Raw genomic sequence first — 23,206 nt, forward strand, 5'->3', positions numbered from 1 at the left:
AGCACTGGTCCCTCTGGCCTGGGACGGGGCCCTCTTCCTTAGCAGAGGCTCGGCAACTCACCCTTCCCCATCATCAAGGGCTGCTGAGTTACTTGGCCACAAGCTCCTGGCAGTTAAATGGGGCCAGAGAAGAAGTCGCGGGCAATAGGACTCTGGCTGGTCCCGGGTAGCACTTTCCTTTCCTGGACCCACAGCTCTGGACTCTGCCAGCTCTCAGAGACCAGGCTACCCCGGCCAAGACGCAGTGCCTTTGTCTCCAAGTGTTCAGACTGAAGAGTATTTTAACCTAATAAAGCTCCCACGGAAGGGGTGCTGGTGAGTTGCTTCTCTGCTTCTTTGCAGAGAGGGCAGACTCGCCTTTCTGCTTGGTCTCGGAATGGCACTGCCCTTGAAATCTGACTATGCCCCATTCTCCACTTAAATTCCTCAGTGGCTCCCTGTTACACTCGAGATAAAGTCGAAGCTCAAGACGGGGTTTGAGCCCTTTATAAACCCCACTCTCTCTTGTCTCAGCTTCAGCACTTCCCGGTACACTGTCTTCTTGAGGCGCGCCCCGCTGTGTCCTCATTGTGGCGTGCCGCTTCATGTCTCCGCATCTCTGCATGTGCTGTTCCAGGAATCCATTCCACTTCCCGGAGCTCTGACGTGCCCGTCACCCTTCCCTGCCTTCTCCTTGGGAAGTTTTTTTGACCTCCTTCCTCAGTTTCAAGCAGCTCTCCCCTACTCCCCCAGCTTGGATCTCCATGGTGCCCCGAGTTTACCCCATCACAGCACCATCTGCCCTGAACTTCCTGGGTTGCTTTCCAGTCTTCCCGCCGAACAGAGAGCTCCTTGAGGGCAGAGCCCACGTCTGGCTTACTCACACCCACTTTGGCCTGAGGCCCAGAAAGAGTTTATAGGATGAAATAAGTATCAAAACCCCAAGCTGCCTTTCACCCTGCAAACAAAACACTCCATCTCACTTCTGTCAACAAGCCCCTCTTCACTGGCAGCAATCTCAGACTCTCTGATCACCCAGGACCAGAACCTAGAAGTCTCCTATGTCCCCCCTTTCCCTCGTCTGGGTCTCTGGAACCTCTTCCCACCTCTTCATTCCCAAAGTCACTGTCTAAATTCAAACCCTCTTGCCTGGCTGGCTGTGAGCTTCCAGACACCGCCTGCCTATCTCTCCTGAGGGACAGTTCTGAACCCCTCCCTCCCTGTCTCACAAAATGTCAATAGCTCTCCACCCAGTGTCTTGGCCTGACATTCAAGGCCCTCCCATCTCCCTCTGCCCCTGTCTCAGGCCTCAGCCAAACCTGGCTGTTTTCTTTGTCCCTAAAATGCTCCCTCCCCCTCTCACCTCGGGGTCACTGCCCACACTGTTCCCTCCACTGAAACCTTCAAAGCCACTCCACCCAGGAAGCCTCCTAAGCACCCAGCTAAGAACAACTCTTTCCACCCATTCCAGGTCACTCTGTCTCTTCATCCATACTTTTAACTTCCTGCTCTGGAAGTTGGTGCCCCAGGGGCTGTCTCCCTCTCTCATATCCTAGAACTGTGGGCTCCTTGAGGGCACAGTCCCTGTTTAATTCCACTCGGTATACCTGTGGTGCCTCCATATAGTAAGTGCTCAAGAAGTGCAGGTTGTGGGAATGCTACTGAGGGGTGAGGCCATTTTCTGGCTTCGTTATGGAGAGCAAATGGAGGTGCCAGACCGCAACAGAAAGCGGGAATGAGCCCCCCACCTCACTTCCCTGATTGGCATTGAGTCACCGGGGGCCACTCACCGATGCAGACCGGCTCCTGAGAATCCCAGAAGGGCTGAGTGGCGTTGAGACACGTAAGGAGCCTGGCACCCTTCAGCTGGTAGCCAGTGGTACAGCGGAAGCGGGCACTACCTCCAGGGTGGAGGCTGGTGACAGTCACAGCTCCATAAGCTGGACGTCGGGGAAAGTGGCAGCTCAGGAGATAGGCTGCAGAGAGAGAATGAGTGACATGTGTATGTGTATGTTGAGGGGGCTGAGTCATAGCCAGGCCAAAAGGGGCCTGCCCCGGCCTGCCTCAAGGTGTCAGAGGAAGCATCAGGAATTCCGGAAGACTCTGATCCCCTCCCCAGAAGGTGTCAGTGATACTTCCGGCAGCCTGGGCTGGAGCAAGCACAGAGCTGGAAGTTGGAGCCTTGGGTTCCAAGCTTTGACACTCCAAGCAAGTTACTTCGCCTTTCTGTGTCCTAGTTTCCTCATTTGTTAAATGAGGTTCACGACGTCAGCCCACTTACAGGGTTATTGTGAGAATAAATGGGGAGTATTTTATTCAACTTGGTATCCCTGGAACCGAGAAGTGTGTACTGAATGACTTATAGATGTGAAAGCACTCGAAATAGTGAAAAGCCTATACTGATGTGAAGTATTGATATTATTTTTTCTGCAAGGGACAAAGATGAATTACAGCAGGAAACACCAAAGTCAGACAGTAAAAACTTTCCCAGTATTCACTGAGAAATGCTAAAAAGCTTGATGACAAGAGCTGTGGACTTTGAAAAACAGAACGGGTCCCAGGTGGGGAAGCAGGATGCAACTTCATGGAAGTTGTGGGAGGAATAAGTTGCCCTGGGAAACTTAACTTTTGAAATTGTCGTATCAAGTATGACCGAATGGTGGCAGCAAATCCCATAAAACAACCCAGCAAATCCCAATCCAGTGCCAAGCTGGGGCCTTAGCTAAAAATGGGGACCAGGGCTGAGAGGTGGGGAAGAAGGCCTTGGAGGGGTCAAGGAGAAGGGCTGAGTGAAGAGTCTGGGCTATGGAGCCTGAAATCCCTGGGGGTACTGGGAGAGATGAGAACCGTCTAGACTGAGAAACCACTCCTGGGTCTTGGGGGTGGAGGAGGCCCACCCTCACTTGATAGCACTAGGAGGATGGGAAGTGAGGTCCAGGCAGGAACTCTACTAGCCTCTGGGTGTCTTTGTATGAATATAGGAAAGGGCTGCTTCTGGGCAGACCAGGATCCAGACACAATGTCAATGCCAATGCTTACTTGCTCAGTCATATCTGACTCTATGCAAAACCCCATGGACTGTAGCCCGCCAGGCTCCTTGGTCCATGGGATTCTCCAGGCAAGAATACTGGAGTGGGTTGCCATTTCCCACTCCAGGGGATCTTCCTGACCCAGGGATCTAGCCCACATCTCCTGTGTCTCCTGCACTGTAGGCAGATTCTTTATCTTTGAGTCATCACAAGTTTTGTGATTTTCACCTGGCCTGGCCTTAGTTACTAGGTCTGTGAAAAGGGGAGACCATTCCTACCTTTCCCTCTCTCACAGAGTTTTTAGAAGAATGGCCAGTGAGTGCTGGCTTGTGACTGGCAGTCAGCTGTATGGGGGCAGTGCTCAGGAGGTGGGCTCTGAGGTCAGACTGCCTGGGTTTGAATACAGGATCCTCTCCTTGATATGCCACTTTGGGCAACTTACCTAACTTCTCTGTGCCTCAGTTTCCTTGTTTACCCACTCTGCATTCTATGTTGTTACATGAGAAGATACATGTGCAGTGTCTGAACCTTATACATTTGAACCTTCACTAATACTTCTGGGGCAGGGAAAGTGAAAGTGTTAGTCACTTAGTTGTCTGACTTTTTGCAACCCCATGGATCATAGCCTCTGTCCATGAGATTTTCCAGGCAAGAGTACTGGACTAAGTAGCCATTCCCTTCTCCAGGGGATCGTCCTGACCCAGGGATAGAACTGGAGTCTCCCTCACTCCTGGCAGATTGTTTACTTCTCTGTTTACCAGAGAAGCCCTGGCACAGAACAACACCAGATGCTGTTATTGTTTGTAATTTTGATTAATAAAAGCACCTCACATCTGCAAGGGAAAGGGAGCACCTTCCAGCTTCTAAAGTGCCTTTATGGGACTCCCATGGCGGTCCACTGGTTAAGGTTTTGTGCTTCCAATGCAGGGGACAGGGAACTAAGTTGGGGAACTAAGTAAAAAAAAAAAATTGCCTTCACACTCTTCTTACTTGATGCTTAGGAGGAAGCTAGGGTTTATTAACTCATTTTCAGGTGAGGAAAAAACTAAGGTTCAGAGAGATGGAGGGACTTGGCCTGATCACAGTCAGTAAGCGGTAGAGTGGGCACTTGAAGCTCCTGGCTCAGGAGCCCACTTGCTTTCTCTCTCCCCTTTCCCACCTGCTTTCCCAGTTGAAGTAGAAATGTGGGCTCAAGAATCAGAGAAACCTGGGAGTAATAACCAAGGCTGCCGTGGGTGGTGGTACAGGGTGGCCACTCACAGTGATCTGGGGAGGAACCCCAGGCTGGGGTGGGATGGGACACTCTACCCAGAATGGAGGGGGAATGACACCCAGGGCGGTCTAGGTCATGAGGCAGATGGCATGCTCAGCACTTGTATTTCAATCTTCCCCATAACTCTTGGAACGGAGACCCCCCATTTCACAGATTAGGAAATGGGGCTGGTGTGAGGTGAGAGCAGGAGGCTGGGGGCAGACGATGAAGCCCCCAGACTCCATGGTGGGTAAAGTGCCGCTTCCCAGGACGAGCTTCCTCCTGTTGCCATGACGACTGTTCCCGGGGAGGCTGCATCGCTGCAATCTGTTGAGCTATTTTCTCCCTGGCATCTGTTTCTGGGGCCAAGTCCAGTGCCAGGAATATTCAGGAGGGAGGAGGGGGATGCCTGGCAAGGCCCTCTGCTTCTTCACCCTGCCTGAGGCTGTGGGAGGGAGGGGAGCTGGAACTTCGTTCTGCAGATGAGACCCCTGCCTCGTGATCTCCAACATTCTCTTGGACAGCTCTGGCAGGGCTGTGGGTCCGGGGCCCCTCACCCCCTCTTCTGGCACCCTCTTTCTCCAGCCCGGGGAGACGCGCGTATGAGCGCACACTCCTCCTGTTCCCATCTCTGGGATCAGGGCTAATTACAGCCTATAATTAGGGGAATTACACTCATTAAGGAAAGAGCTGATCATTGACAAAAACTGGGCCGAGGAGGGAGGGCTTCTGGGAACTGAGAAAGATGCAGGACTGGGCCAGCTTTCCCAGCCCCTCCTTGGGGTCCGCACCCCTCACCAGGCCTCCACCTTGCTGCATTTCAGCCACCTTTGTCTGGCCCAACAGAGAGAAGGTCCGAGGATTTGTGCAAAGGAATCTGTAGCTACTGAGAAGGTTACCTTGGCGTGAAATTATGCCTGCTGCTAGGGAGGATTGATGAGCCATTAGGGCCCTTGCCTCAAGGCAAGCTGGTCCCTTGTCTCTGACAAGCCCCTGGCCAAACCCTGATGACTACGAGGCTCCCTATTACCACACCAGACTGCTTCCCCAGTTTAGGTGGAGAGGCCAGGAAGGTGTGGGTACTCCTTAAGGGGAGGACCAAGCATCCCCATCTCCAGAGGAGTGGGGAAGTGGTCCCTGGTGATCAAGGCAATTGTTCTCATCAATTATCTCCCCATTAGCACTCCCCAGTTTGAACTGGTTACCTTGTCACAGCAGTGCAAGGGATCGAGGAGACTTTGCCTGGGGAAGAAGGGGCCGGGAGGGATCCTGGTAGGAGAGGGACAGAGCTGCTTTTCCTCCCTTTCCCATCCTGCCAGCTCTTTAATATAGTTTCCGGTTTTCTCATGAATGAGTGCTAAACAGTTGTCCACCATGGCTTTGTGGACTCGCTGTTTTGGTCTCATTTTACAGTGGAGGAAAAGAGGTCAGAGGGTTAGAGAGGTCAAATGACTTGCGTAAGGTTGATAGCCAGGGGGAAGGAGATTCAGACGCAGATCTGCCCTTCTCTTGAGTCTGTGATTTTCCTATTACGTCATACCACTCTCCTATTTCCAGAGGTATTCTGAGCTGACTGGGACATGGGCCAGGTCCAGGGTGGGTGAGACAGTTCAGGAAGGCCAGGGTGGTAGGTAAGGACCTCTAGATAGATGGTCAGCCATCAAGCCCCTTTGACCTTGACCCCCTGGCATTTGGGAAGAGGGCTTCTGTTAACTGCCTGTTAAGTGTCTGCCTGCTGTGGAGATTCTGAATTCCTTGAGGGCAAGGACTAGGCTGGATCTTAATACTGCCAGTCTCCAGCACAGGCCTGGCAAGGAGCAGATGCCTAGGAAAAGTTTACTGAATGAACGAATGAGTGGCAATGGACACACCCAGGGCTACCTGATTCTGTGTCAGTCCCCCTTTGGGACGAGTTCTCTGGTGGGTGATAGGGTAGGAGAGAACATCCTGGAGGTATCAGATGGGCCATGCTCACCCCAGTGTATGTTACTACCCTCTCCGTGTTCCCCCCCAGGCTGTAATAGCACCAGAGACCCCCAATAGGGCAGCCAGTCCGGACTGGTCCTGCCCTCAGCTCCCCAGGCCTACCTTGGTAGTGGAAATGGAAGGTGCCAGGCCCAGCAGGGGGTGGGAGGCTCTGGAACCTCAGGGCTGCCTGGTGGGTGGGGCTGCGGATGACTTGGCCCCTCAGCAGGAAGGACTGGTTGGCCAGGGGCAGTGGGTCTGGCCCCCCGAGGCCCTCCACAGTCACGGTCTCCCCCTCTCGGAGGCTGATGTTCTGGACCTGCCCGTGGGATAGACAGAGCAAAGCAGAAGGGTCAGGCTTCTTTTTACTGATTGAGCCCTGCTGCCCTCAGGCTCCTGCAGGCCCTGAGGCATGGCCAGTCCTCAGTGCCTCCTGGGCATTGGAGCCCCCAACCCGGAGCTAGGCCCCTCAGTGCAGCAAGATCTCATTTTACCTCCCCAGTAACCTTGTGAAATGGGACCTGAAGTTCAGAGATACTAAGTATATTATTCAAGGTCACAGAGAGATTATAGGGCATTCCAGGCAGTGCAATGGTAAAGAATCTACCTGCCAATCTAGACGCAGGGGACACGGGTTTGATCCCTGGGTTGGGAGCCCCCCGGAGAAGGGAATGGCAACCCACTCCAATATTCTTGCCTGGAGAATTCCATGGACAGGGGAGCCTGACAGGCTACAGTCCATGGGGTTGCAAAGAGTCAGACACAGCTGAGCACACATACGCATGCACCCAGAGATTGGCAGAAGTGGGATTTGTAAACACGTCTGGAGGAGGGAAAGGCTACCCACTCCAGGATTCTGACTTGGAGAATTCTATACAGTCCATGGGGTTGCAAATAGTCGGACACAACTGAGCGACTTTCGCTTTACTTCTGTTTTCCAAAGCTTTTCAACTACACCATATGCTTCCTGTCCCTTCCTTGCTCCAGGCTGTTTTCTCATCTGTAAAGTGGGGATGCAGTGGGTGGGTTGAACTAAGTGGTGTCCAGGGTCCTGGTCAGCAAGGTGGGGTCTTAAACATCAGACCCATGAGCCCAGTTTCCCCTGAAAATCCCCTGCTGGATGCCTCACAGGCATCCTCACCCAGTCTGCCTCAAACCCTCTTCTCTTCTTCTCTTTCCTCAACTGGCAGCTCTCCTGGCTCCCTAGCTCAGGGAATGACCTCACTATCCATCTGCAAGCCCAAGTTAGAAACCCTGCCTCATATTCCACATCCAGTCAGTCATTCCATCCTGTCAACTGGCCCCCAGCTCTGTTCACTGTCCGCTCCCCACAGTCCTCACTCTTACTGTTCCCCTGGACCAATGCAGCAGGCTCCTGCCAGCCTTTCTGCCTGCAGGGCTCACCCCACTCCTTCCTCTACATCACTATTATCTGAACTGCAGCCAGGGAATAGACCCGATCTGTGGGTGCTCATGGTGCTTCCTTATTTAAATCCTCCATGACTTTCCAGTGAGCCCACAAAGACCATAGTATCTAGTCCAAGCTCTTTGCTGCGGCCCTGGGGTCCCTGCCCCACTTGGCCCCTGCTGACTGCTCAGCCTGGTCTTACACCACACCCCTCCCTTCTGATCGTTTCCTGTCTGTCACAGGCCCCCTGCCATCGCTCCAATCCTTAGTCCTTCAATCCCTGGAGCATCCTTCTGGGCTCCATGCCTTCATTCAGTCAAACAAGGATTGGACAGCAACAGCGTCTGCCCAGAGGAGAAATGGTAGTGATAGGATTAGAATAGGATAGTTAAACAGGTAGCTAAAGAAGTCCCAGGAGGAGACTATGGATAGAGAGGGGAAACCTAGGAAACTTTGGGACACCACTCTAAGTTAATGATCACTCAAGAAACCTATTGGAACATCGTGAAATGAAGCAGGCTTGCTTAACCATAAAGCCATAAATAAAGGCATGAGACATGCCCCAGGCCATTAGGTAAAGGGAAAAAAAATAAAAAAACGAACAACCTTCTACTGTTTTGAATAAGTGCTATGATAATCCAAAGAATTGATGCGTTCGAACCATGGTGCTAAAGACTCTTGAGAGTGCCTTGGACAGCAAGGAGATCAAACCAGTCAATCCTAAAGGAAATCAACCCTGAATATTCACTGGAAGGACTGATGCTGAAGCTGAAGCTCCAACAATTTGTCCACCAAGAGCCGACTCATTGGAAAAGACCCTGAGGCTGGGAAAGATTGACGGCAGGAGGAGAAGGGGGCGACAGAAGATGAGATGGTTGGATGGCATTATCGACTCAATGGACATGAGTTTGAGCAAACTCTGGGAGGTAGTGAAGGACAGGGAAGCTTGGTGTGCTGCAGTTCATGGGGTCTCAAATAGTCAGACACCACTGAGTGACTGAGCAACAACGATAATCCTAGTTTGACCTCATAGGATTGAACACACTCCTGCCCGATATGAAGGAGCAACTAGTGATGTAAGCCTGACTTCTTCTCAAAGGAGGCAGTCTTTCTCCCTCCCTTACTTTCCTTTGACTATAAAATTATAGCCTACTTAATCCTCGGGGCAGAGTTCCCTCACCTGCCCACTTGCATCTCTTAACAGTAAATCTTATGTTAATAAATCTACTTCTTGCCTATCACTTTGACTCTTGCTGAATTCCTTCTGAAGTCATTCACAAAGAAACTGACCTTCATTAAGTCCTGAAACCAGGCATGTGACCTCAGTTGGAAGATCACGGGTTTCAGATGGGTTTGAGTCCCGGCACTGAGATGAGATCAAGTCCCAGGCTCAGGTTGAGTGGTTTCAGCTCAGGTGAGTGTATGGCCTGGTAAAGCAGCATTGGATTAGGAGCCCAGAGGTCTGGGGCCTAATTCTAACCCTGTAATCTTGCACAAATATGCCGACTATTTGAGCTTTAGTTTCTTCATCTATAAAACGGCCCAGTGTGAATCTCTGCTACTCAAAATGTGGTCCCTGGGCCAGCAGTGTCAGCACCACCCAGGAGCTGACTCTCAGACCCCATCTACGATCTACTAAATCATCCATTGCATTTTAACAAGGGGGCTTCTCAGGTGGTGCTAGTGGTAAGGAATCTGCCTGCCGATGCAGGAGACGCAGGAGACGTAGGTTTGATCTCTGGGTTGGGAAGATCCCCTGGAATGGGAAATGGCAACCGGTTCCAGTATTCTTGCTGGAAAATTCCACTGACAGAGGAGTCTGGTGGGCTACAGTCCATGGGGTCATAAAGAGTCTGACACGACAGCACACACACACACACTTTTTAACAAGATTTCCCCCGTGATTCCAAAGCACTGATCAACATAGTTTCCAAAGTGCAAGTTTAAGTGTTAGTTAATGTCATGTCTGACTCTTTGCAACCCCATGGACTGTAGCCCCCCAGGTCCTCTGTCCATGGAATTCTCCAGGCAAGAACACTGGAACAGGTTGCCATTCCCTTCTCCAGGGGATCTTCTTGATGCAGGGATCGAACTCGGGTCTCCTGCATTGCAGGCAGGTTTCAAAGTTCCCTAGTATGTTGCTCTGAGGGAGGACTTTCATGGATTATCCACTTGGGCTAGTTAAGTAGCATCCAGTGAGTCACCAAATCCCTCCTAATCTTACCTCCTGAATATTTCAGTTGATTCCTCTCTCCATCCTTTTGTCTCCATCTTGGCTCTGATTACCACCACCAGCACCCCACCCCTCCATTGTTTCCCACCTGGCCTTCACCCTGTCCATCCCCAACTCATCTCCCGGGCCCTGGCTGTCCCTCATTGGATCATGCCTCTCTTCTACCCAAAGATGTTGGTGATTTCAGATTGTTCACAAGACAAGGTCCAAACTTCCCAGCTCATTGTTGACTTCGGCAGCTATGCCAGTCTCTTACCTTCACTGCGGCCACAGGCCATGCTCACTCCCCTCCTCTGGGCATTTGCATGCCCAGGATCCTGCCCAGGAAATGCCTGCCCTTCTTCCTCTCCTGCTGAAGCTGCTCATTCTTTCAGGTCTCAGGGCCACCATCCTCTGCCTCCAAAGCCCGGAGAGTCACTTCCTTTACTTCAGGCCCTCCCCACCTGTCCTCTATCTATTAAAGCCTAAAGGTAGCATTTTGGATCATGATGTCCTCTTCACTGGGGCTTCCCAGGTGGAGCTAGTGGTAGATTCCACCTGCCAATGCAGAGACATTAGAGTCACGGCTTCAATCCCTGGGTGGGGAAGATCCCCTGGAAGAGGGCACGGCAATCCACTTCAGTATTCTTGCCTGGAGAATCTCATGGACAGAGGAGCCTGGTGGGCTACAGTCCATAGGGTTGCAGAGAGTCAGACACGACTGAAGTGACTTAGCTCGCACACACCCTCTTCACTGGCCAGTTGCAATAAAGACATATGGAAAGGGTGAATGGGCGGGTCGCTGGATATACATCACTTGCCAGAGGCTGCTGAGAACAGCGAGGTCCGAGGACAGAGCTGTGCTAGGCTCTGAGCCCCTCAGACTGTGAGTGCTGAGAGCAGAGGTGCCCTGCAGACCCCCTGCCTGGGAGCAAAGACCTGGGGGATCTTGGGGGCTGAGGAGAAGGCCCGAGGCAGAGATGCTGGGCCGGAAGTGCTGCTCCTCCAAGAGCAGCGCAGGGCATGTTTGGGTGGAGGCTGCTGGACCATCTGCCAGGGACAGTCCTCAGGGAATTCCTGCAGCAGGCGGAGGCTGGAGGAGGTCCCCTCAAACTTGGAGATTCTGTGATTCTCGAGTTGGGCAAACAAGACTCACACACGTGGAATCTGTAATTATCGAGAGATGCCAGGCAGCATATAATTCTGCCTTAAGTGGGACTGAACGCATGCAGCAGGAATCCTCTAGGGGAGAGTGGAGGTTGTAGGCTGGGTGGGGAGAGAGCCTGGAGCAGGTGGGTCTGAGAGTGCTTCAGGGGGTGGGGCGGTACTAGGAGGAGGAGGAGGAAGGGATGACATCACTGCAGGGAAATTGCTAAGGAAGCAAAGGCAGAGAAATACACATGAATTTAGCATTTTTCCTAGCTCTCCTAAACACCCTTTTGACCCCAGCTTCCAGGTCCCGACCCTGCTGTTTAGCCAGCCACAGCGGCAGCAATACCAATAATTACCATTCACAGAGCACCTACCATGTGTCAAACCTTTGACTATTTACAGATATTATTTCACACACAATTCTATAAGGAAGGTAGGTGGCAAAATCCCCTTAAGTAAACAGAAGCTGGGAGAGGCTAAGGAGCTTTGGAAAGGTCGCACAGGTGTTAAGTAACAGAGCCTTCCTCACTGGAGGCCAAGGTAGCTCCCTCCCTCCCAGCCTCATGGGGGCGTCACCTGCAGACAGATTTCTAGACATCTTTATTCCCAGGCCCCAGGTCCATCAGGTTTGGGAGGGATGTGATTTTTGGCCAGGCTGGGATTTTTTTTAAAGGTGTTGAGCCGCCTTCCCCCTCAGAAGCCTGTTGTTTTTTAGTCGCTAAGTGGAGTCCAACTCTTTTGTAACCCCGTGGACTGTAGCCCATCAGGCTCCTCTGTCCATGGGATTCTCCAGGCAAGAATACTGGAGTGGGTTGCCATTTCCTTCCCCAGGGGATCTTCCTGATCCAGGAATCGAACCTGTATCTCCTGCATTGGCAGGCGGATTCTTTACCACTGAGCTACCTAGGAAGCTCTCAGAAGCGTATAAAGCTGGGAAAACTGGGAGCTGAGACCTCTGTCCCTCTCTGATCTGGGGAAAGCATGCCCCCCTCAAAGCTGGCCTGGTGGTAGGGTTGCCATGAGAACATGGGATGGAGTGGGCCTGATTACTCGGGGTCTTATCCAGAAGGCATCCTGTTCTCCCAGTGGCTGTCTAGGCAGCACTGGCCCCTTGGGTTTCAAGCACCCACTTGCAGGCCTGCCACCATGGCCAGATGTAATTTGTCACTTGTTTGAGGGCCAGGCCTGACAGGGGCCAGACAGGGCTGGGTGTTAGACAAGGGGGGGGTGATAAAGTCCTGATGTAATTTGCAGGCATCTGAAGAGCTCAGGAGACAGATTGAAATGTCAGCTCTGCTCATGAGGGCTGTCTTCCCACACCCCTAGCCAGTGACAAGAGGGGAGCTGGGGACCAGGCCAGGGAAGACAGAGGCAGAAGGAGGCGAGGGCAATTCCCACAGGACCCTGGGCTGTCTAACTCTGCCCGGCTTCCCGCAGACTGGCGGTCAGTTCAAGGAAGGAAATAGGGCTGCTTTTGAGGGGGCTGACTCTGTCCTGACTCCTTCCTGGAATGGAGATGGAGAGGACTTAGGTTGCCCTCTGCCAACCCCAGACTGTCAGCCTTGCCTGGCCTCTCTGTCCCCATGGAAGCTGCCAGTCGGTCTCCAGAACATACTCTAATGGTATGACTCACAGGCAGGATGGTGCCACAAGGCTTTGCACACCATCACCTGAGTATAAGCCTGCAGAGGCAGGCCATGAGCTCAGGGATGACTCATGTGCAAGCCCCTCCCCCAGCACTTGAGTCCCACCCCCAGAGACTGACCACAGCCCTTGCTCCACTATGCTCTCCTGGTCACCAACAGTCATGCGTGTACTCTGACATAAGCCCACTGCATGCACGTGCGTGCGTGCATGCTAAGTCACTTCAGTCATGTCTGACTCTTTGTGACCCTACGGACTGTAGCCCGCCAGGCTCCTCTCTATGGGGATTCTCTAGACAAGAATACTGGAGTGGGTTGCCATGCCCTCCTCCAGGGGATCTTTCTGACTCAGGGATCGAACCTGCATCTCTTATGTCTCCTGCATTGGCAGGTGGGTTCTTTACCACTAGTGCCACCCACTGTGTGCATACTACTCCCTAAAATACATGAGCTGGCACATGCGTGTCCACACATATATGTGTTCCCTCGTGTCCACGTGCTCCCTCACTCCAACAGTAGTAGAATCACAGTTCCTCCCATGAGATCCTTTACAGTTTTCAAAGCTCTTTCACACCCATTATCCTCTCAGATCTCACAGAACCTCAATAAAGGAGGCAGGGAGGCTGTGTTTACCTCCACTCTATAGAGAAAGGAATCTTGTGATCAGAGAAGTTGAGAGGTCCTCTTTGAGTCTCACAGTGAATCCGAGGCAAAGCCAGGACTCCTGCTTCCTGGTCCAGTGCTGTGCCTTCATGCATGCATCCCAGGCCTCTGCCCCCAGACTGGGAGAATTCCAGGTGGGGGGTCCTAGAGGAGGAGGCAGGGCTGGGCTGAGGAAAGGAGTGGCAGATGGAGCTCTCCAACTGTCTCCAGCTGAATTCCCTCTTGGAACAGGCCAATCTTCTGGGCCAGGGGAAGAACAGGGCCTGTCGAGTCTTGGGATCAAATCCCAGCTCTGTCACTGACTAGCTGATAGGTCCTTGGGCAAGTCACATGACCTCTCTGAGTCCCAGTTTTGTCTGTGAGTTGTGGTTGTAAGGATTATGTTAGATCCCACCTATACGGGCTCAGCACAGAATGGGCGGAGCATCTGTGGTCTCCTTCCCCTTTTTTGGAGTGACCCGGGCCCCATCCAGGCTGTGGGCCACCTCACCTCAGCTGTGCCAGGGCTCTGCCTGAGAGGCACGGTACCCAAGAACCACCCTCTCCCTGGCCCAAGTTCTGAAAGTGAGAGTCGCTCAATCGTGTTTGACTCCTTGCGACCCCATGGACTGTAGCCTGCCAGGCTCCTCCTTCCATGGAATTCTCCAGGCAAGAATACTGGAGTGGGTTACGATTTCTTTCTCCAGGGGATCTTCCCGATTCAAGGATTGACCCCGGGTCTCCTGCATTGCAGGAGGACTCTACTGTCTGAGCCACCAAGGAAGCCAGCTGCTAGAAAGCAGGAAACAGGGTCAAGGGGCTGAGGGGCCACTGCCCAGTCTGACTTGTGAGGGAGTTTCTCAGCCAGAAAAGGAGCCATACTCAGAGGGATGGGCGTGGAGGACACTTTTACATCATCTTGTTCAACTTCCTTTCACAGAGCGGGACAGAGGCCTAGAGAAGGCTAGGGGCTTAGCCCCTTGACTGAGAGATGGGCTGCAAAGGCAGGACTGGAACCCCAGTCCTGTAGCTTCTATGCCCTTGTCTTAACTGATGCTTGTCTGCAAACCCTGATGGCACAGGGTCTGCTTTAGGGATGGGGAGAAGGGCCTAGATCCATGGGGCTAGACCTGCCTGCTCCCTTGTGACCACCGCCCCCGCCCCCCAACATGGGCCTTCCTGGAGCCAATAGAGAAGAGGTTGCTGAGGAATTTCACCGCACTGCCCCACCACGTACTCCTGCATCAGGCCTGGTCCTGGGCTGGGAGGATAGGGGGTTCTGGTTATCAAATTGGCAGCTGGCCTGGCCTGGGAGAGCAGTGTTCCAACGGGGCCACTTGGGGCACCAGGGCAGGGACGGTGGGCAGCTGTGCCCAGGCTCCAGATGGTACAGACAGCCGTCAAGCCAAGATGGGGCTGGCAGCGGGATGGCTTTTGGAATGCCCAGCACAGTGAGAGACATGAGCCAGGCCCAGAAAGGCTTGGAGCCCTCAGGGGAGACTGGCTGCCTGGAGAGGAAATGGGGCCCTCATGGGCTACAGAGCTCAAGTCCACCCATCTGAAGGGGCTTCTCTGGATCTCTCTGAAAAGAGCCTAGCCCCATGCCAAACTCCTGGTCAAAACAGGCAAGCTTCTTCCTCCCTGGCCTTCTTCTTGCAGGCAGCTCAGACCCTCACCCTCAGAGGGCACGAAGAACATCTTAAAGCCATGGGGAGCTGGGCCATTAGAGATTCTAGAACCCTGAGACTATTCCTCACAAAGAGGGGATTGAAAGGGTCTTGCCTAGGGCCCCGGTCTTTAGCCAGGACTCTGGGCACATGGCAGGGGCTCAGCCTGGTGCCAGGCTGACCAGTGCAGGGCTGTAATTTATCGGTCTTTAAGATGTTCCTCTCCTCCCGTGGCTCCTCCCATCCCCCTTGCAGGATTCCATCCCTTTCACCTAGTGTGAACCATTTCTGTGAACTCATGGAGGGGCAGGCAGGGGCTTACCTGCGATGGGGAGAAGCCACAGGCCTAAAGGAGCAATGGGCAGCCTCCTAAGTGTGCCAACAGTCTCACTCATCTTGCTGCCAATGCCCAGCATGGCTTGGCCCAGCATCCAGCTCTGAGCAAAAGAGCATTTTACGCTGACCTAGCCTCCAGCAGGAGTGCCATCGAGAAGCCCTGAAGCCCACCTCCTGCTCCTCTGCAATAAAGTCACCTGTCCAAAACTGCCTGGGCAGGCTTCAAGGGCCAGTCTGCCTTCCCTGGTCCTTCCCAGCCCAGGCTTGGCTGCCGGCCTCTCATCCTTCAGCCTTCAGAGCAGGTATCGTCACCTCCCAGAAGCCTTCCCTGACCAGCCCCCTACTCGGACTGCTGGCTAAAGTAGTGTGCCCCATCCTAGAACTCCTACGGTCCTCCATGCTCCCCACTCCCACTGCCAACAGTACTGTGTATTTTATGGTCATTGGTGGTTGTGGTAGTTTTTTTTTTTTTGATGGTCATCATTTTTTATTTCTGTCTCCCCCACTAATTCTGAAGATCTGTGTCCCCAGCGCCCAGCACAGAGCCTGGCACATAGTAATTACTCGATCCATATTTGTGGAACAAAGTCATTCATCAAAAAACATTAGTTAATGATTAATGGAGTGACCTTGGGCAATTCTCTTTCCATGATGGCCTCAGTTTTTCACATACCCATTGGGTATCGGTCTGCAGTATCAGTAATTCTTCAGGTCCCCAAGTGGCCTGTGTGGTGCTTCCAGGAGGCCTGGATAGGAGCCGAAGTGGCCGGAACTGGCCATGGAAGAACCTTAAATCCTGCTTCAGTGCTGTCTGATTCTGTGTCCCTCCCCATCTGGCCCTCCCTGCCATGGCCTCAGATTCTGTCTCAGGCCATCAGGTTGACAGGGTCCCCAAGGACTCTGCCCAGTGGTGGGGGAGGAGAGGGCAGGGCCAGCATCTGTCTGCTACATTTCTTGACAGCCATCCAGGGCTGTGGCAGGTCTTCCTCTCAAGGTTGCCTGGTAACAGCTTTTGCATCTGATGAAAAAAAAATGTGGCAGAACCAGACAACAGACACGGGGCTTCCTAGGGCTTACGTGAGGGGGTGGGTATCCGGGGTGGGGCAGATGCCTGGGCCAGGGCCAGGGCAGGCAGAGCCCACAGCATCTCACCTCACTGTGGAGAGTGCCAGGGCAGGGCCCAGCCTGGCCTAGTGGGCATCAGTGGGGGTGGTAGGCTTGGGGGGACAGGTAAAGCCAGCCCAGGCATGCAGGGGGGCAGCCAGCCTGGTATCTGCCCCCCCACCCACCGCCTGCCCCACACCTGCAGCTGGCGTCTTCCACCCGGTGAGCTACAGCCGGTGCCACCACTCATTAGGTGATGATGTTACATTAATTACCTTAATTAAGCGGCACTGAGAGCTAATGGCTTGGGGGGGGTGTTGGTGACTGTTCCTAATTACCCTCCCAGTCAGACCAGAGTGAGGGGCACAGGGCTTGGCAGAACAGGAGTAAACAGTTACAGAAAGAAGGGGAGGGGCCCACCAGGGGTGGGAGAAGGTGCCCCCTCCTCAGGGTCTGGCTCAGAGACCTGGACCTGCCATCCCCAGACGGGAGGGTGCTGCCCCAGGACAGATGAGCTGGCTCTCAGCCCAGATCCAGGGGCTCTGGGATGCATGGGGGACAGGCCAGGAAGGGGAGACAGGCAGTGCTGTCCTGCTCCCCGCCTGTTCTCCTCCTCTGCCCCTTCCCTGGGCTCCTCCATCACCTGCTTGATTCCCTCTCCTGGACTCAATGCCTCTTCTCTCCACTTCCATTCACTCTCCAGAGTCACATCAAATGTCACCTCATTCCTTCCTTCCTCCATTCATTGGTCCATTTCATTCAATCAGCCCTGAAGAAGCCAGCCTGGGCCCGGTATTCCAAGGCACCCCTCAAGGAACTCTCAGTCGAGCTGGGGAGGTGGACAGCTATAAACACACCCAGAGGAGACAGAGTGATGAGCTAGGATGGGAGATACCCCAAGCTCTGGGGATCAGGAGAGAATTCCCAGAAAAAGTGAGGCCAGATTAGAGTCCTAAGGGAAGGGATAGGAGGATGACTCTTCTGGGCAAAGGGACCAGCAGGTGCAACAGAAGCTTGTGAGGAAAGTGCTCTTGGTCTGTTCCATTAGCTGTAAGCTGTTTAACGCAAAGCAAGAGTAGAGAACAAGGGAGGAAACGGCTAAAGATGGGCCCAGAGGGACTGGCCTTGATTCAGAGGCCCTTGGGGGAGATGTGGGAGGTAGGATCGATTTCATTTGAGAAAAATGACTGCAGTGTGGGTGGAGGATGGTAGGAGGGGTCAAGCATGAGTGGAGTGACCAGTGAGGCAGCCACTATATCATCAGGGGAGGGATGACAGAGGCTGGACCACGTGGTGGTTGGGATAAGAGGGAGCAGCAGGCAGATCTGAGTTTGGGAGAGTGTCATGGTAGAAATCGTCATGAGTTGGTGGACTCAGGGGAGAGGGAGATGGAAGGGCCGAGGTTTCACAGCTCCGGTTGCACAGCTTCAGGGATGCCATCTACAATGGACCATGGGGGTGCTGCTCTAGGTTTCTGATTGGTTGGGGCCAATCTCTGAGGATAGGTGTAGAGTGTCAAGCAGGTTTTGGGGAACAAAAAGGAAGAATTGGGTTTGGAGCATGTGGAGCTTGTGGGACAGCCAAGAGAGCCGACAGGCTCAGGTTTGGGGATTAAGAGAGAGCCAGTGGCTCAAACGGTAAAGAATCCCCCTGTAATCCAAGAGACCTGGGTTTGATCTCTGGGTCGGGAAGATCCCCTGGAGAAGGGCATGGCTACCCACTCCAGCATTTTTGCCTGGAGAATCCCATGGACAGAGGAGCCTGAAGTAGCAACTGTTCATGGGGTCGATAAGAGGCGGACATGACTGAGACACTAACACTTCACACCAGGGGAGGGAGGCAGGAGGCAGGGGGCTGGGCGCTAGGTCTGACTCCCTCAGCAGCTGGTCACCTTGGATGGGGCAACCATGTCTGTCTTTCCCACTTTCGCATGCCAGGAGCCAGCAGAGGGGGCTGACTGAGAGAGGCTGCTCAGAGGGTGTTTGCTGAAGGGAATGAGTGAGTGAATACATGTGCGAGTGAGGCTCCATGGCTCTCAGAAGCCCAACCAGGCCAGCCTGAGTCCTCTTTGACTCAGACACGTGGATTCAGACACTCACCCAACCCCCTGCCCATCCATGGCTAGAGCCCCTCCTCGGGCTCTCCTGAGCGCCTGATTAAACCCCTGGGGCAAGACGATGGGCACACCTGCCCCTCCTGCCACCCCTCCGAGCCTCGGCACTGCTGAGTGGGAATAGGAACCTCTTCACTTCCCAATGCACAGGGCAGAATCCAACCACGGTTTAGGCCCATCGCCTGACCCTGCTCCTAGGCCCCTTCTCCCACTGATGACCTGGCACATCCCCACCTCCCCTCAGTAACCAGCACCTTTCTGGAAAGATAACACACTAGCCCCAACTTCTCCTCTGCCAGATCCAGGTCACTCACCTTGATTTCCACGCCGTAGCCAGGGTAGACAGAGATGTAGTAGAAACAGTCCAGGCCGACATCAGGGGGTGAGTTGGAGGCCGTGGGGGAGTCCAGAGAGCCCTCTGGGCCTGAGAAATTCCAGCTGCAAGGGCCTGGAAGGCAAGGGGAGACATAAGGCTAAACTTAGCTCTGGCAATTTGGGTCCAACTATGGCTGCCCCGTGTGTGTGTGTGTGCTTGCGTGTCTGGTATGTGATGACACTCACCTCTTGGGAGTTCTATTACCCTTTGAAAGCAGGGTAACCACCTTTTCTTGAGCACCTATTGTGTGCAATCTTATCTCAGTTCTTACAGTGACCCAGTGAGGTGGGTCTTCTTATTGCCATTTTACAGAAGAGGGTCAGGGAGGTTAGATAAAATCCCTAAGGTCTGGTGTGCATGCAAAGTCACTTCAGTCGTGTCTGACTCTTTGCGACCCTAAGGACTGTAGTCCGTCAGGCTCCTCTGTCCATGGGGTTCTCCAGGCAAGAATACTGGAGTGGGTTGCCGTGCCCTCCTCCAGGGGATCTTCCCAACCGAGGGATCGAACCCACATCTCTTCTGTCTCTTGCACTGGCAGGTGGGCTCTTTACCACCAGCGCCACCTGGGAAGCCCCAAGGTCTGGGGGAGTTGCTTTCACTCAGGATTTGAACCTGGGTCTGGTTCCAGTCCACATGCTCCCTGTGGGTTGGCAAGGCAGGCCAGCACAGAGACACAGAGAGAGGAATCCAGAGGGCCCCCAGCTCCCCCATCCCTCTCTCTAGATGGGGATTTGAGCCAGCAAGTAACTGACCTGGTGGCTGGACTGTGGTGACAGTGGTGGTGGTCTCCTCATCGTCCCCTGAAGCTGTGGAGGTGGCGATGGTCCCCTCCATCCCGAGCCCTGTGGTCTGGAACAGGACTCCCGGAGCCCAGGGCCTGCCTATGTCTCCAGGACCCTCTGGGGCTGGAGTCCATGCTCCGCCAGGGGGTGTAGTGTTGGGCCCCTCCCCTGGGCCTGGGGTGGGCACTGCCATGCTGGGCCCCGAAGGTAGGGCAGCTGTGATGCGAAGTGCATCCAGGCTCCAGGGTCCCTCCCTGGACTGGGGCTGAGTAGGGGCTGCCGCCATGACTGGACTGGGACTGGTGAAGACGGGGCGGCTGTCCTGATTGGCCAGGCGGGGCAGGGGACTCGCTGTAGGTGGGTCAGGCCTCAGCTCGCCCTTCTCCAGCCCCTCTTGTAGGAATTCCTCCAGCAGGGGGTGGTGGTTAAGCAGCTTCAGGGTAGGGGCTGTTGTGACGAAGTGGACGCCTGGTTCTGGCTGCTCAGGTGTAGGGGCCGCTGTCAACTCTCCATCCGTCTCCTCCAGGCCTGGGGCCTGCCCTTCCCCCTCTGTGGGGGCCTCCGAGGAGAGTCCTGAAATGATAACAAATGCTCAGAGATTCTCCTCCTGCCCCACAGGGAGCAGCAGCATACCCAGTCCAGGCACTGGGAGACCCATCTCTCTTTTGACGGAGAGCCTTGGGGAGCATCCTCATGGCTGAGAATCATGGAGCTATAGAATTTGAGAGCTGAAAGTGAGATGATAACATGCACTTCAAGGATGGCACATGGGAGATCTCTTCCCCCCCACCAACACCAGAGGTGGCCATTACTAATCTGCTGCTGCTGACAAGTGCTCAGTCATGTTTGACTCTTTGCAACCCCCATGCACTGTAGCTCGCCAGGCTCGTCTGTCCCATGGGATTTCCCAGAAAAGAATACTGGAGTGGGTAGCCATTTCCTTCTCCAGGGGATCTTCCCAGCTCAGGGATCGAACCCAGGTCTCTTGGGTTGCATTGGCAAGCAGATTCTTTACCAGTAGCACCACCTGGAAGGCCATTACTAATCTGTCACCACACCATTTCTTGGTTGTTCTCAGATTTGGCCTCAGAATCCTTCTTAAAACAGCACTCTAGGCAGCCATGCCTGAAACCTCAGACACACATGTTGAACAAATATTTCCAATCCCTAATGTAGCTCAAAGGCCTGCTTTTACTGATGAGGAAACAAGGTCAAAGAAAGGAAACGACTTGCTCGAAGTCAACCACCAGTCAACTGAAGGTCAGAGATGACACCCTTAGCAAGAGTGCCCTCACCGTGACTTTTCTGCCTGAGATTACAGGGCCTTGCATTCAAGCTCACTTTCTATTCTCAGTGAAATTGCTGGTCATTAGTCTCAGGAAATACTTCACATACTTGGGATTTTATTTTAGACTCCTTCATGGATTCATGATGACTTTTTTGTTAGGGTCCCATTACGCCTTATTTCTCTTACTTTCCATAAAATAATTTCTTTTGTCTCTCTTGCTCTTTTTTGTCCACCAAGAACAGTAATATGAATGGAGTAGGAGAAGCTAAACTCTGGAGCTAGGCAGATATAACTTCAAATTTGTCACCATGGGACTGTGTGACCTTGGGCAAATAAACTCTCTGAACCTTATTTTTCTCACCTGTAAGATGGGGTTTCTTTTATAGGATTAACTGAGATAATATTACTTCCCTTTCCCATTTGCTATGTCTTTCTGAATTCTCTTTATCTTCCTTTTGACATAAGCCAGGATCCATTTAGGGTAGGGTCTAAAGTAGGGTCATCTGCATGTCATCCCCAATCCATGGCAGACATTGTTAACCAAGATTATTTCTTGCTGAGGCCACATCGGACTTCAGAATCCTTCTCAACACAGTTACACAGGCAGCCACTACCAGTTGAGTAGATAGGCTATGGAAGAAGAAGAAACGTGTTTGTTGTTCCTGGCCTGAGGTTGCTATGCTATTGATTGTATTGACTTATTTAACCACATCATAGCTGGAGAGACGCAGTATATTCTACTTGTGGCCCACCAGGCTCCCCAGATCCTGGACTGTCAGAAAAAAGGTCAATGGATGCTGGCTCCAGATACATTTCACATAGAATTTTGCCAGTTTTGGGAAGGCTGGGAAGATATTCTGATTTGAACAACTCTCAAAATGGCTGCATGAGGACTTGAAGGGAAACACAGCCAGGGTGAGATAACAGAGTCGGCAAGGAGAAGGTTGGTTCCTCTGCACATCCGATGATGGGGCTGTCATCCCACACCCACCCTGTGGATTGGCAGGCACGAGGATGCAGCAGATGGCCTACATTCTGTTCGGGAGACCATGGCAGCTCTGATGTGTTAGACACTCGGGAAGAGGGAGGAAACTGGGGTGGGGGAGGTGGCTGCAGGTCAGAGGGCTCTTTGCTGCTCTGGGTCAGAGAGGTCTGGGGGCCCAAAGCCTTGAGAAAGCAGGACCAATCCCTATTTCTTGGGATGCTCACTAAAACAGCCCATCTGTGCCTTGGCATTCTGTACCAGACACTGACAACACGGTGCCCAAACTAGATACGCAGCCAGGCCCACACCCCCTGGAGCAGATGGTTCGCCAATGTCCTGTGTCTTTCATCTGAGTCTGTGCTGGAGGGTCCAGGGAGTGCCTGTGACCTGCCAGGACAGGACTACTCTCTGCCCAGCCCCAGATGTCACACGGTCTTTGCCAGGTGACCTGAGACTAATCTTAGCATGTCACAAGGAAAAGAGCCTTTCTCATCACATAGACTGGAGCCTTAGGGTTCTGGTGTCCCCTTCCAGGGTGGCCCAAGAAGAGATGAGTCTCCCAGGGCAGTCTTCACTGGGAGAGGGAATGCCTCTGTCTCAGGAAGGGACCAGAGTGGGCACGGCTCCTCCCGCCGGCTGCCAGGTGGGTGCTGGGCAACGGTGCAGAGCTAATGGGCACCTCCCGTCACTGTCGATTGCACTGATTGTGTTATCTGGGGGGACCGAGCACTTGGTTAAATGGGACGGAGATAGCATATCAAACGAGCAAATTGATTCCACAATCAGCTGCCGCTTGGTCCCTGAGGGTGCTCCCCACTGTTAGAGAGGGTAGGATAATCTGTGGGAGACAAGCCATTTCTACGGAGAGGGTGTCTCCAGACACCCTGGTTGATTCTGATGGAAGCCTCAGGCCTTGTGACCTCCCTCGCCAGGTTCCTGGGGTTCTCTCTGCCTGGGCTGACTGAGATCAAAGGTATAGAGACCGACAAAGAGGGGGTGTGATACAGAGGAGGTGTGTGGTAACTGCTCAGTCATGTCTGACTCTTTGCGACCCCATGGACTGCAGCTCCTCTGGCCATGGGATGTTCCTGGCAAGAATACTGGAGTGGGTTGCCAGGTGTCGGAGGCCAAACGCCCAGTCTCTTCAGGTACCTTAATATGTACCAGACACTGAGTCAGGCCATCCCCAGATCTTGGATTATGTGACACTACAAGTCTGTGAGGTGAGACTCTTATTCCCACATTACAGAAAAAGAACTGGAAGCCTAGAGAG

At 53.3% G+C, this 23,206-nt stretch overlaps 1 protein-coding gene across 3 annotated transcripts in view; it reads right to left on the reverse strand.

The window, feature by feature from the left end:
* Positions 1 to 23,206, reverse strand: part of SEZ6 (seizure related 6 homolog) — a 47,705-nt gene that overhangs the window by 6,352 nt on the left and 18,147 nt on the right. For all 3 annotated transcript variants that reach the window (XM_043903237.1, XM_043903236.1, XM_043903234.1), the window contains exons 2-5: positions 19,631 to 20,233; positions 18,817 to 18,950; positions 6,349 to 6,544; positions 1,770 to 1,955 (exon numbers count right to left, since the gene is read on the reverse strand). In XM_043903237.1, the coding sequence (XP_043759172.1) occupies positions 1,770 to 1,955; positions 6,349 to 6,544; positions 18,817 to 18,950; positions 19,631 to 20,233 (1,119 nt within the window). The remainder of the gene's footprint in view (positions 1 to 1,769; positions 1,956 to 6,348; positions 6,545 to 18,816; positions 18,951 to 19,630; positions 20,234 to 23,206) is intronic.

The sequence above is a fragment of the Cervus elaphus genome, chromosome 5, assembly GCF_910594005.1.
Source record: "Cervus elaphus chromosome 5, mCerEla1.1, whole genome shotgun sequence".
NCBI lineage: Eukaryota > Metazoa > Chordata > Mammalia > Artiodactyla > Cervidae > Cervus > Cervus elaphus.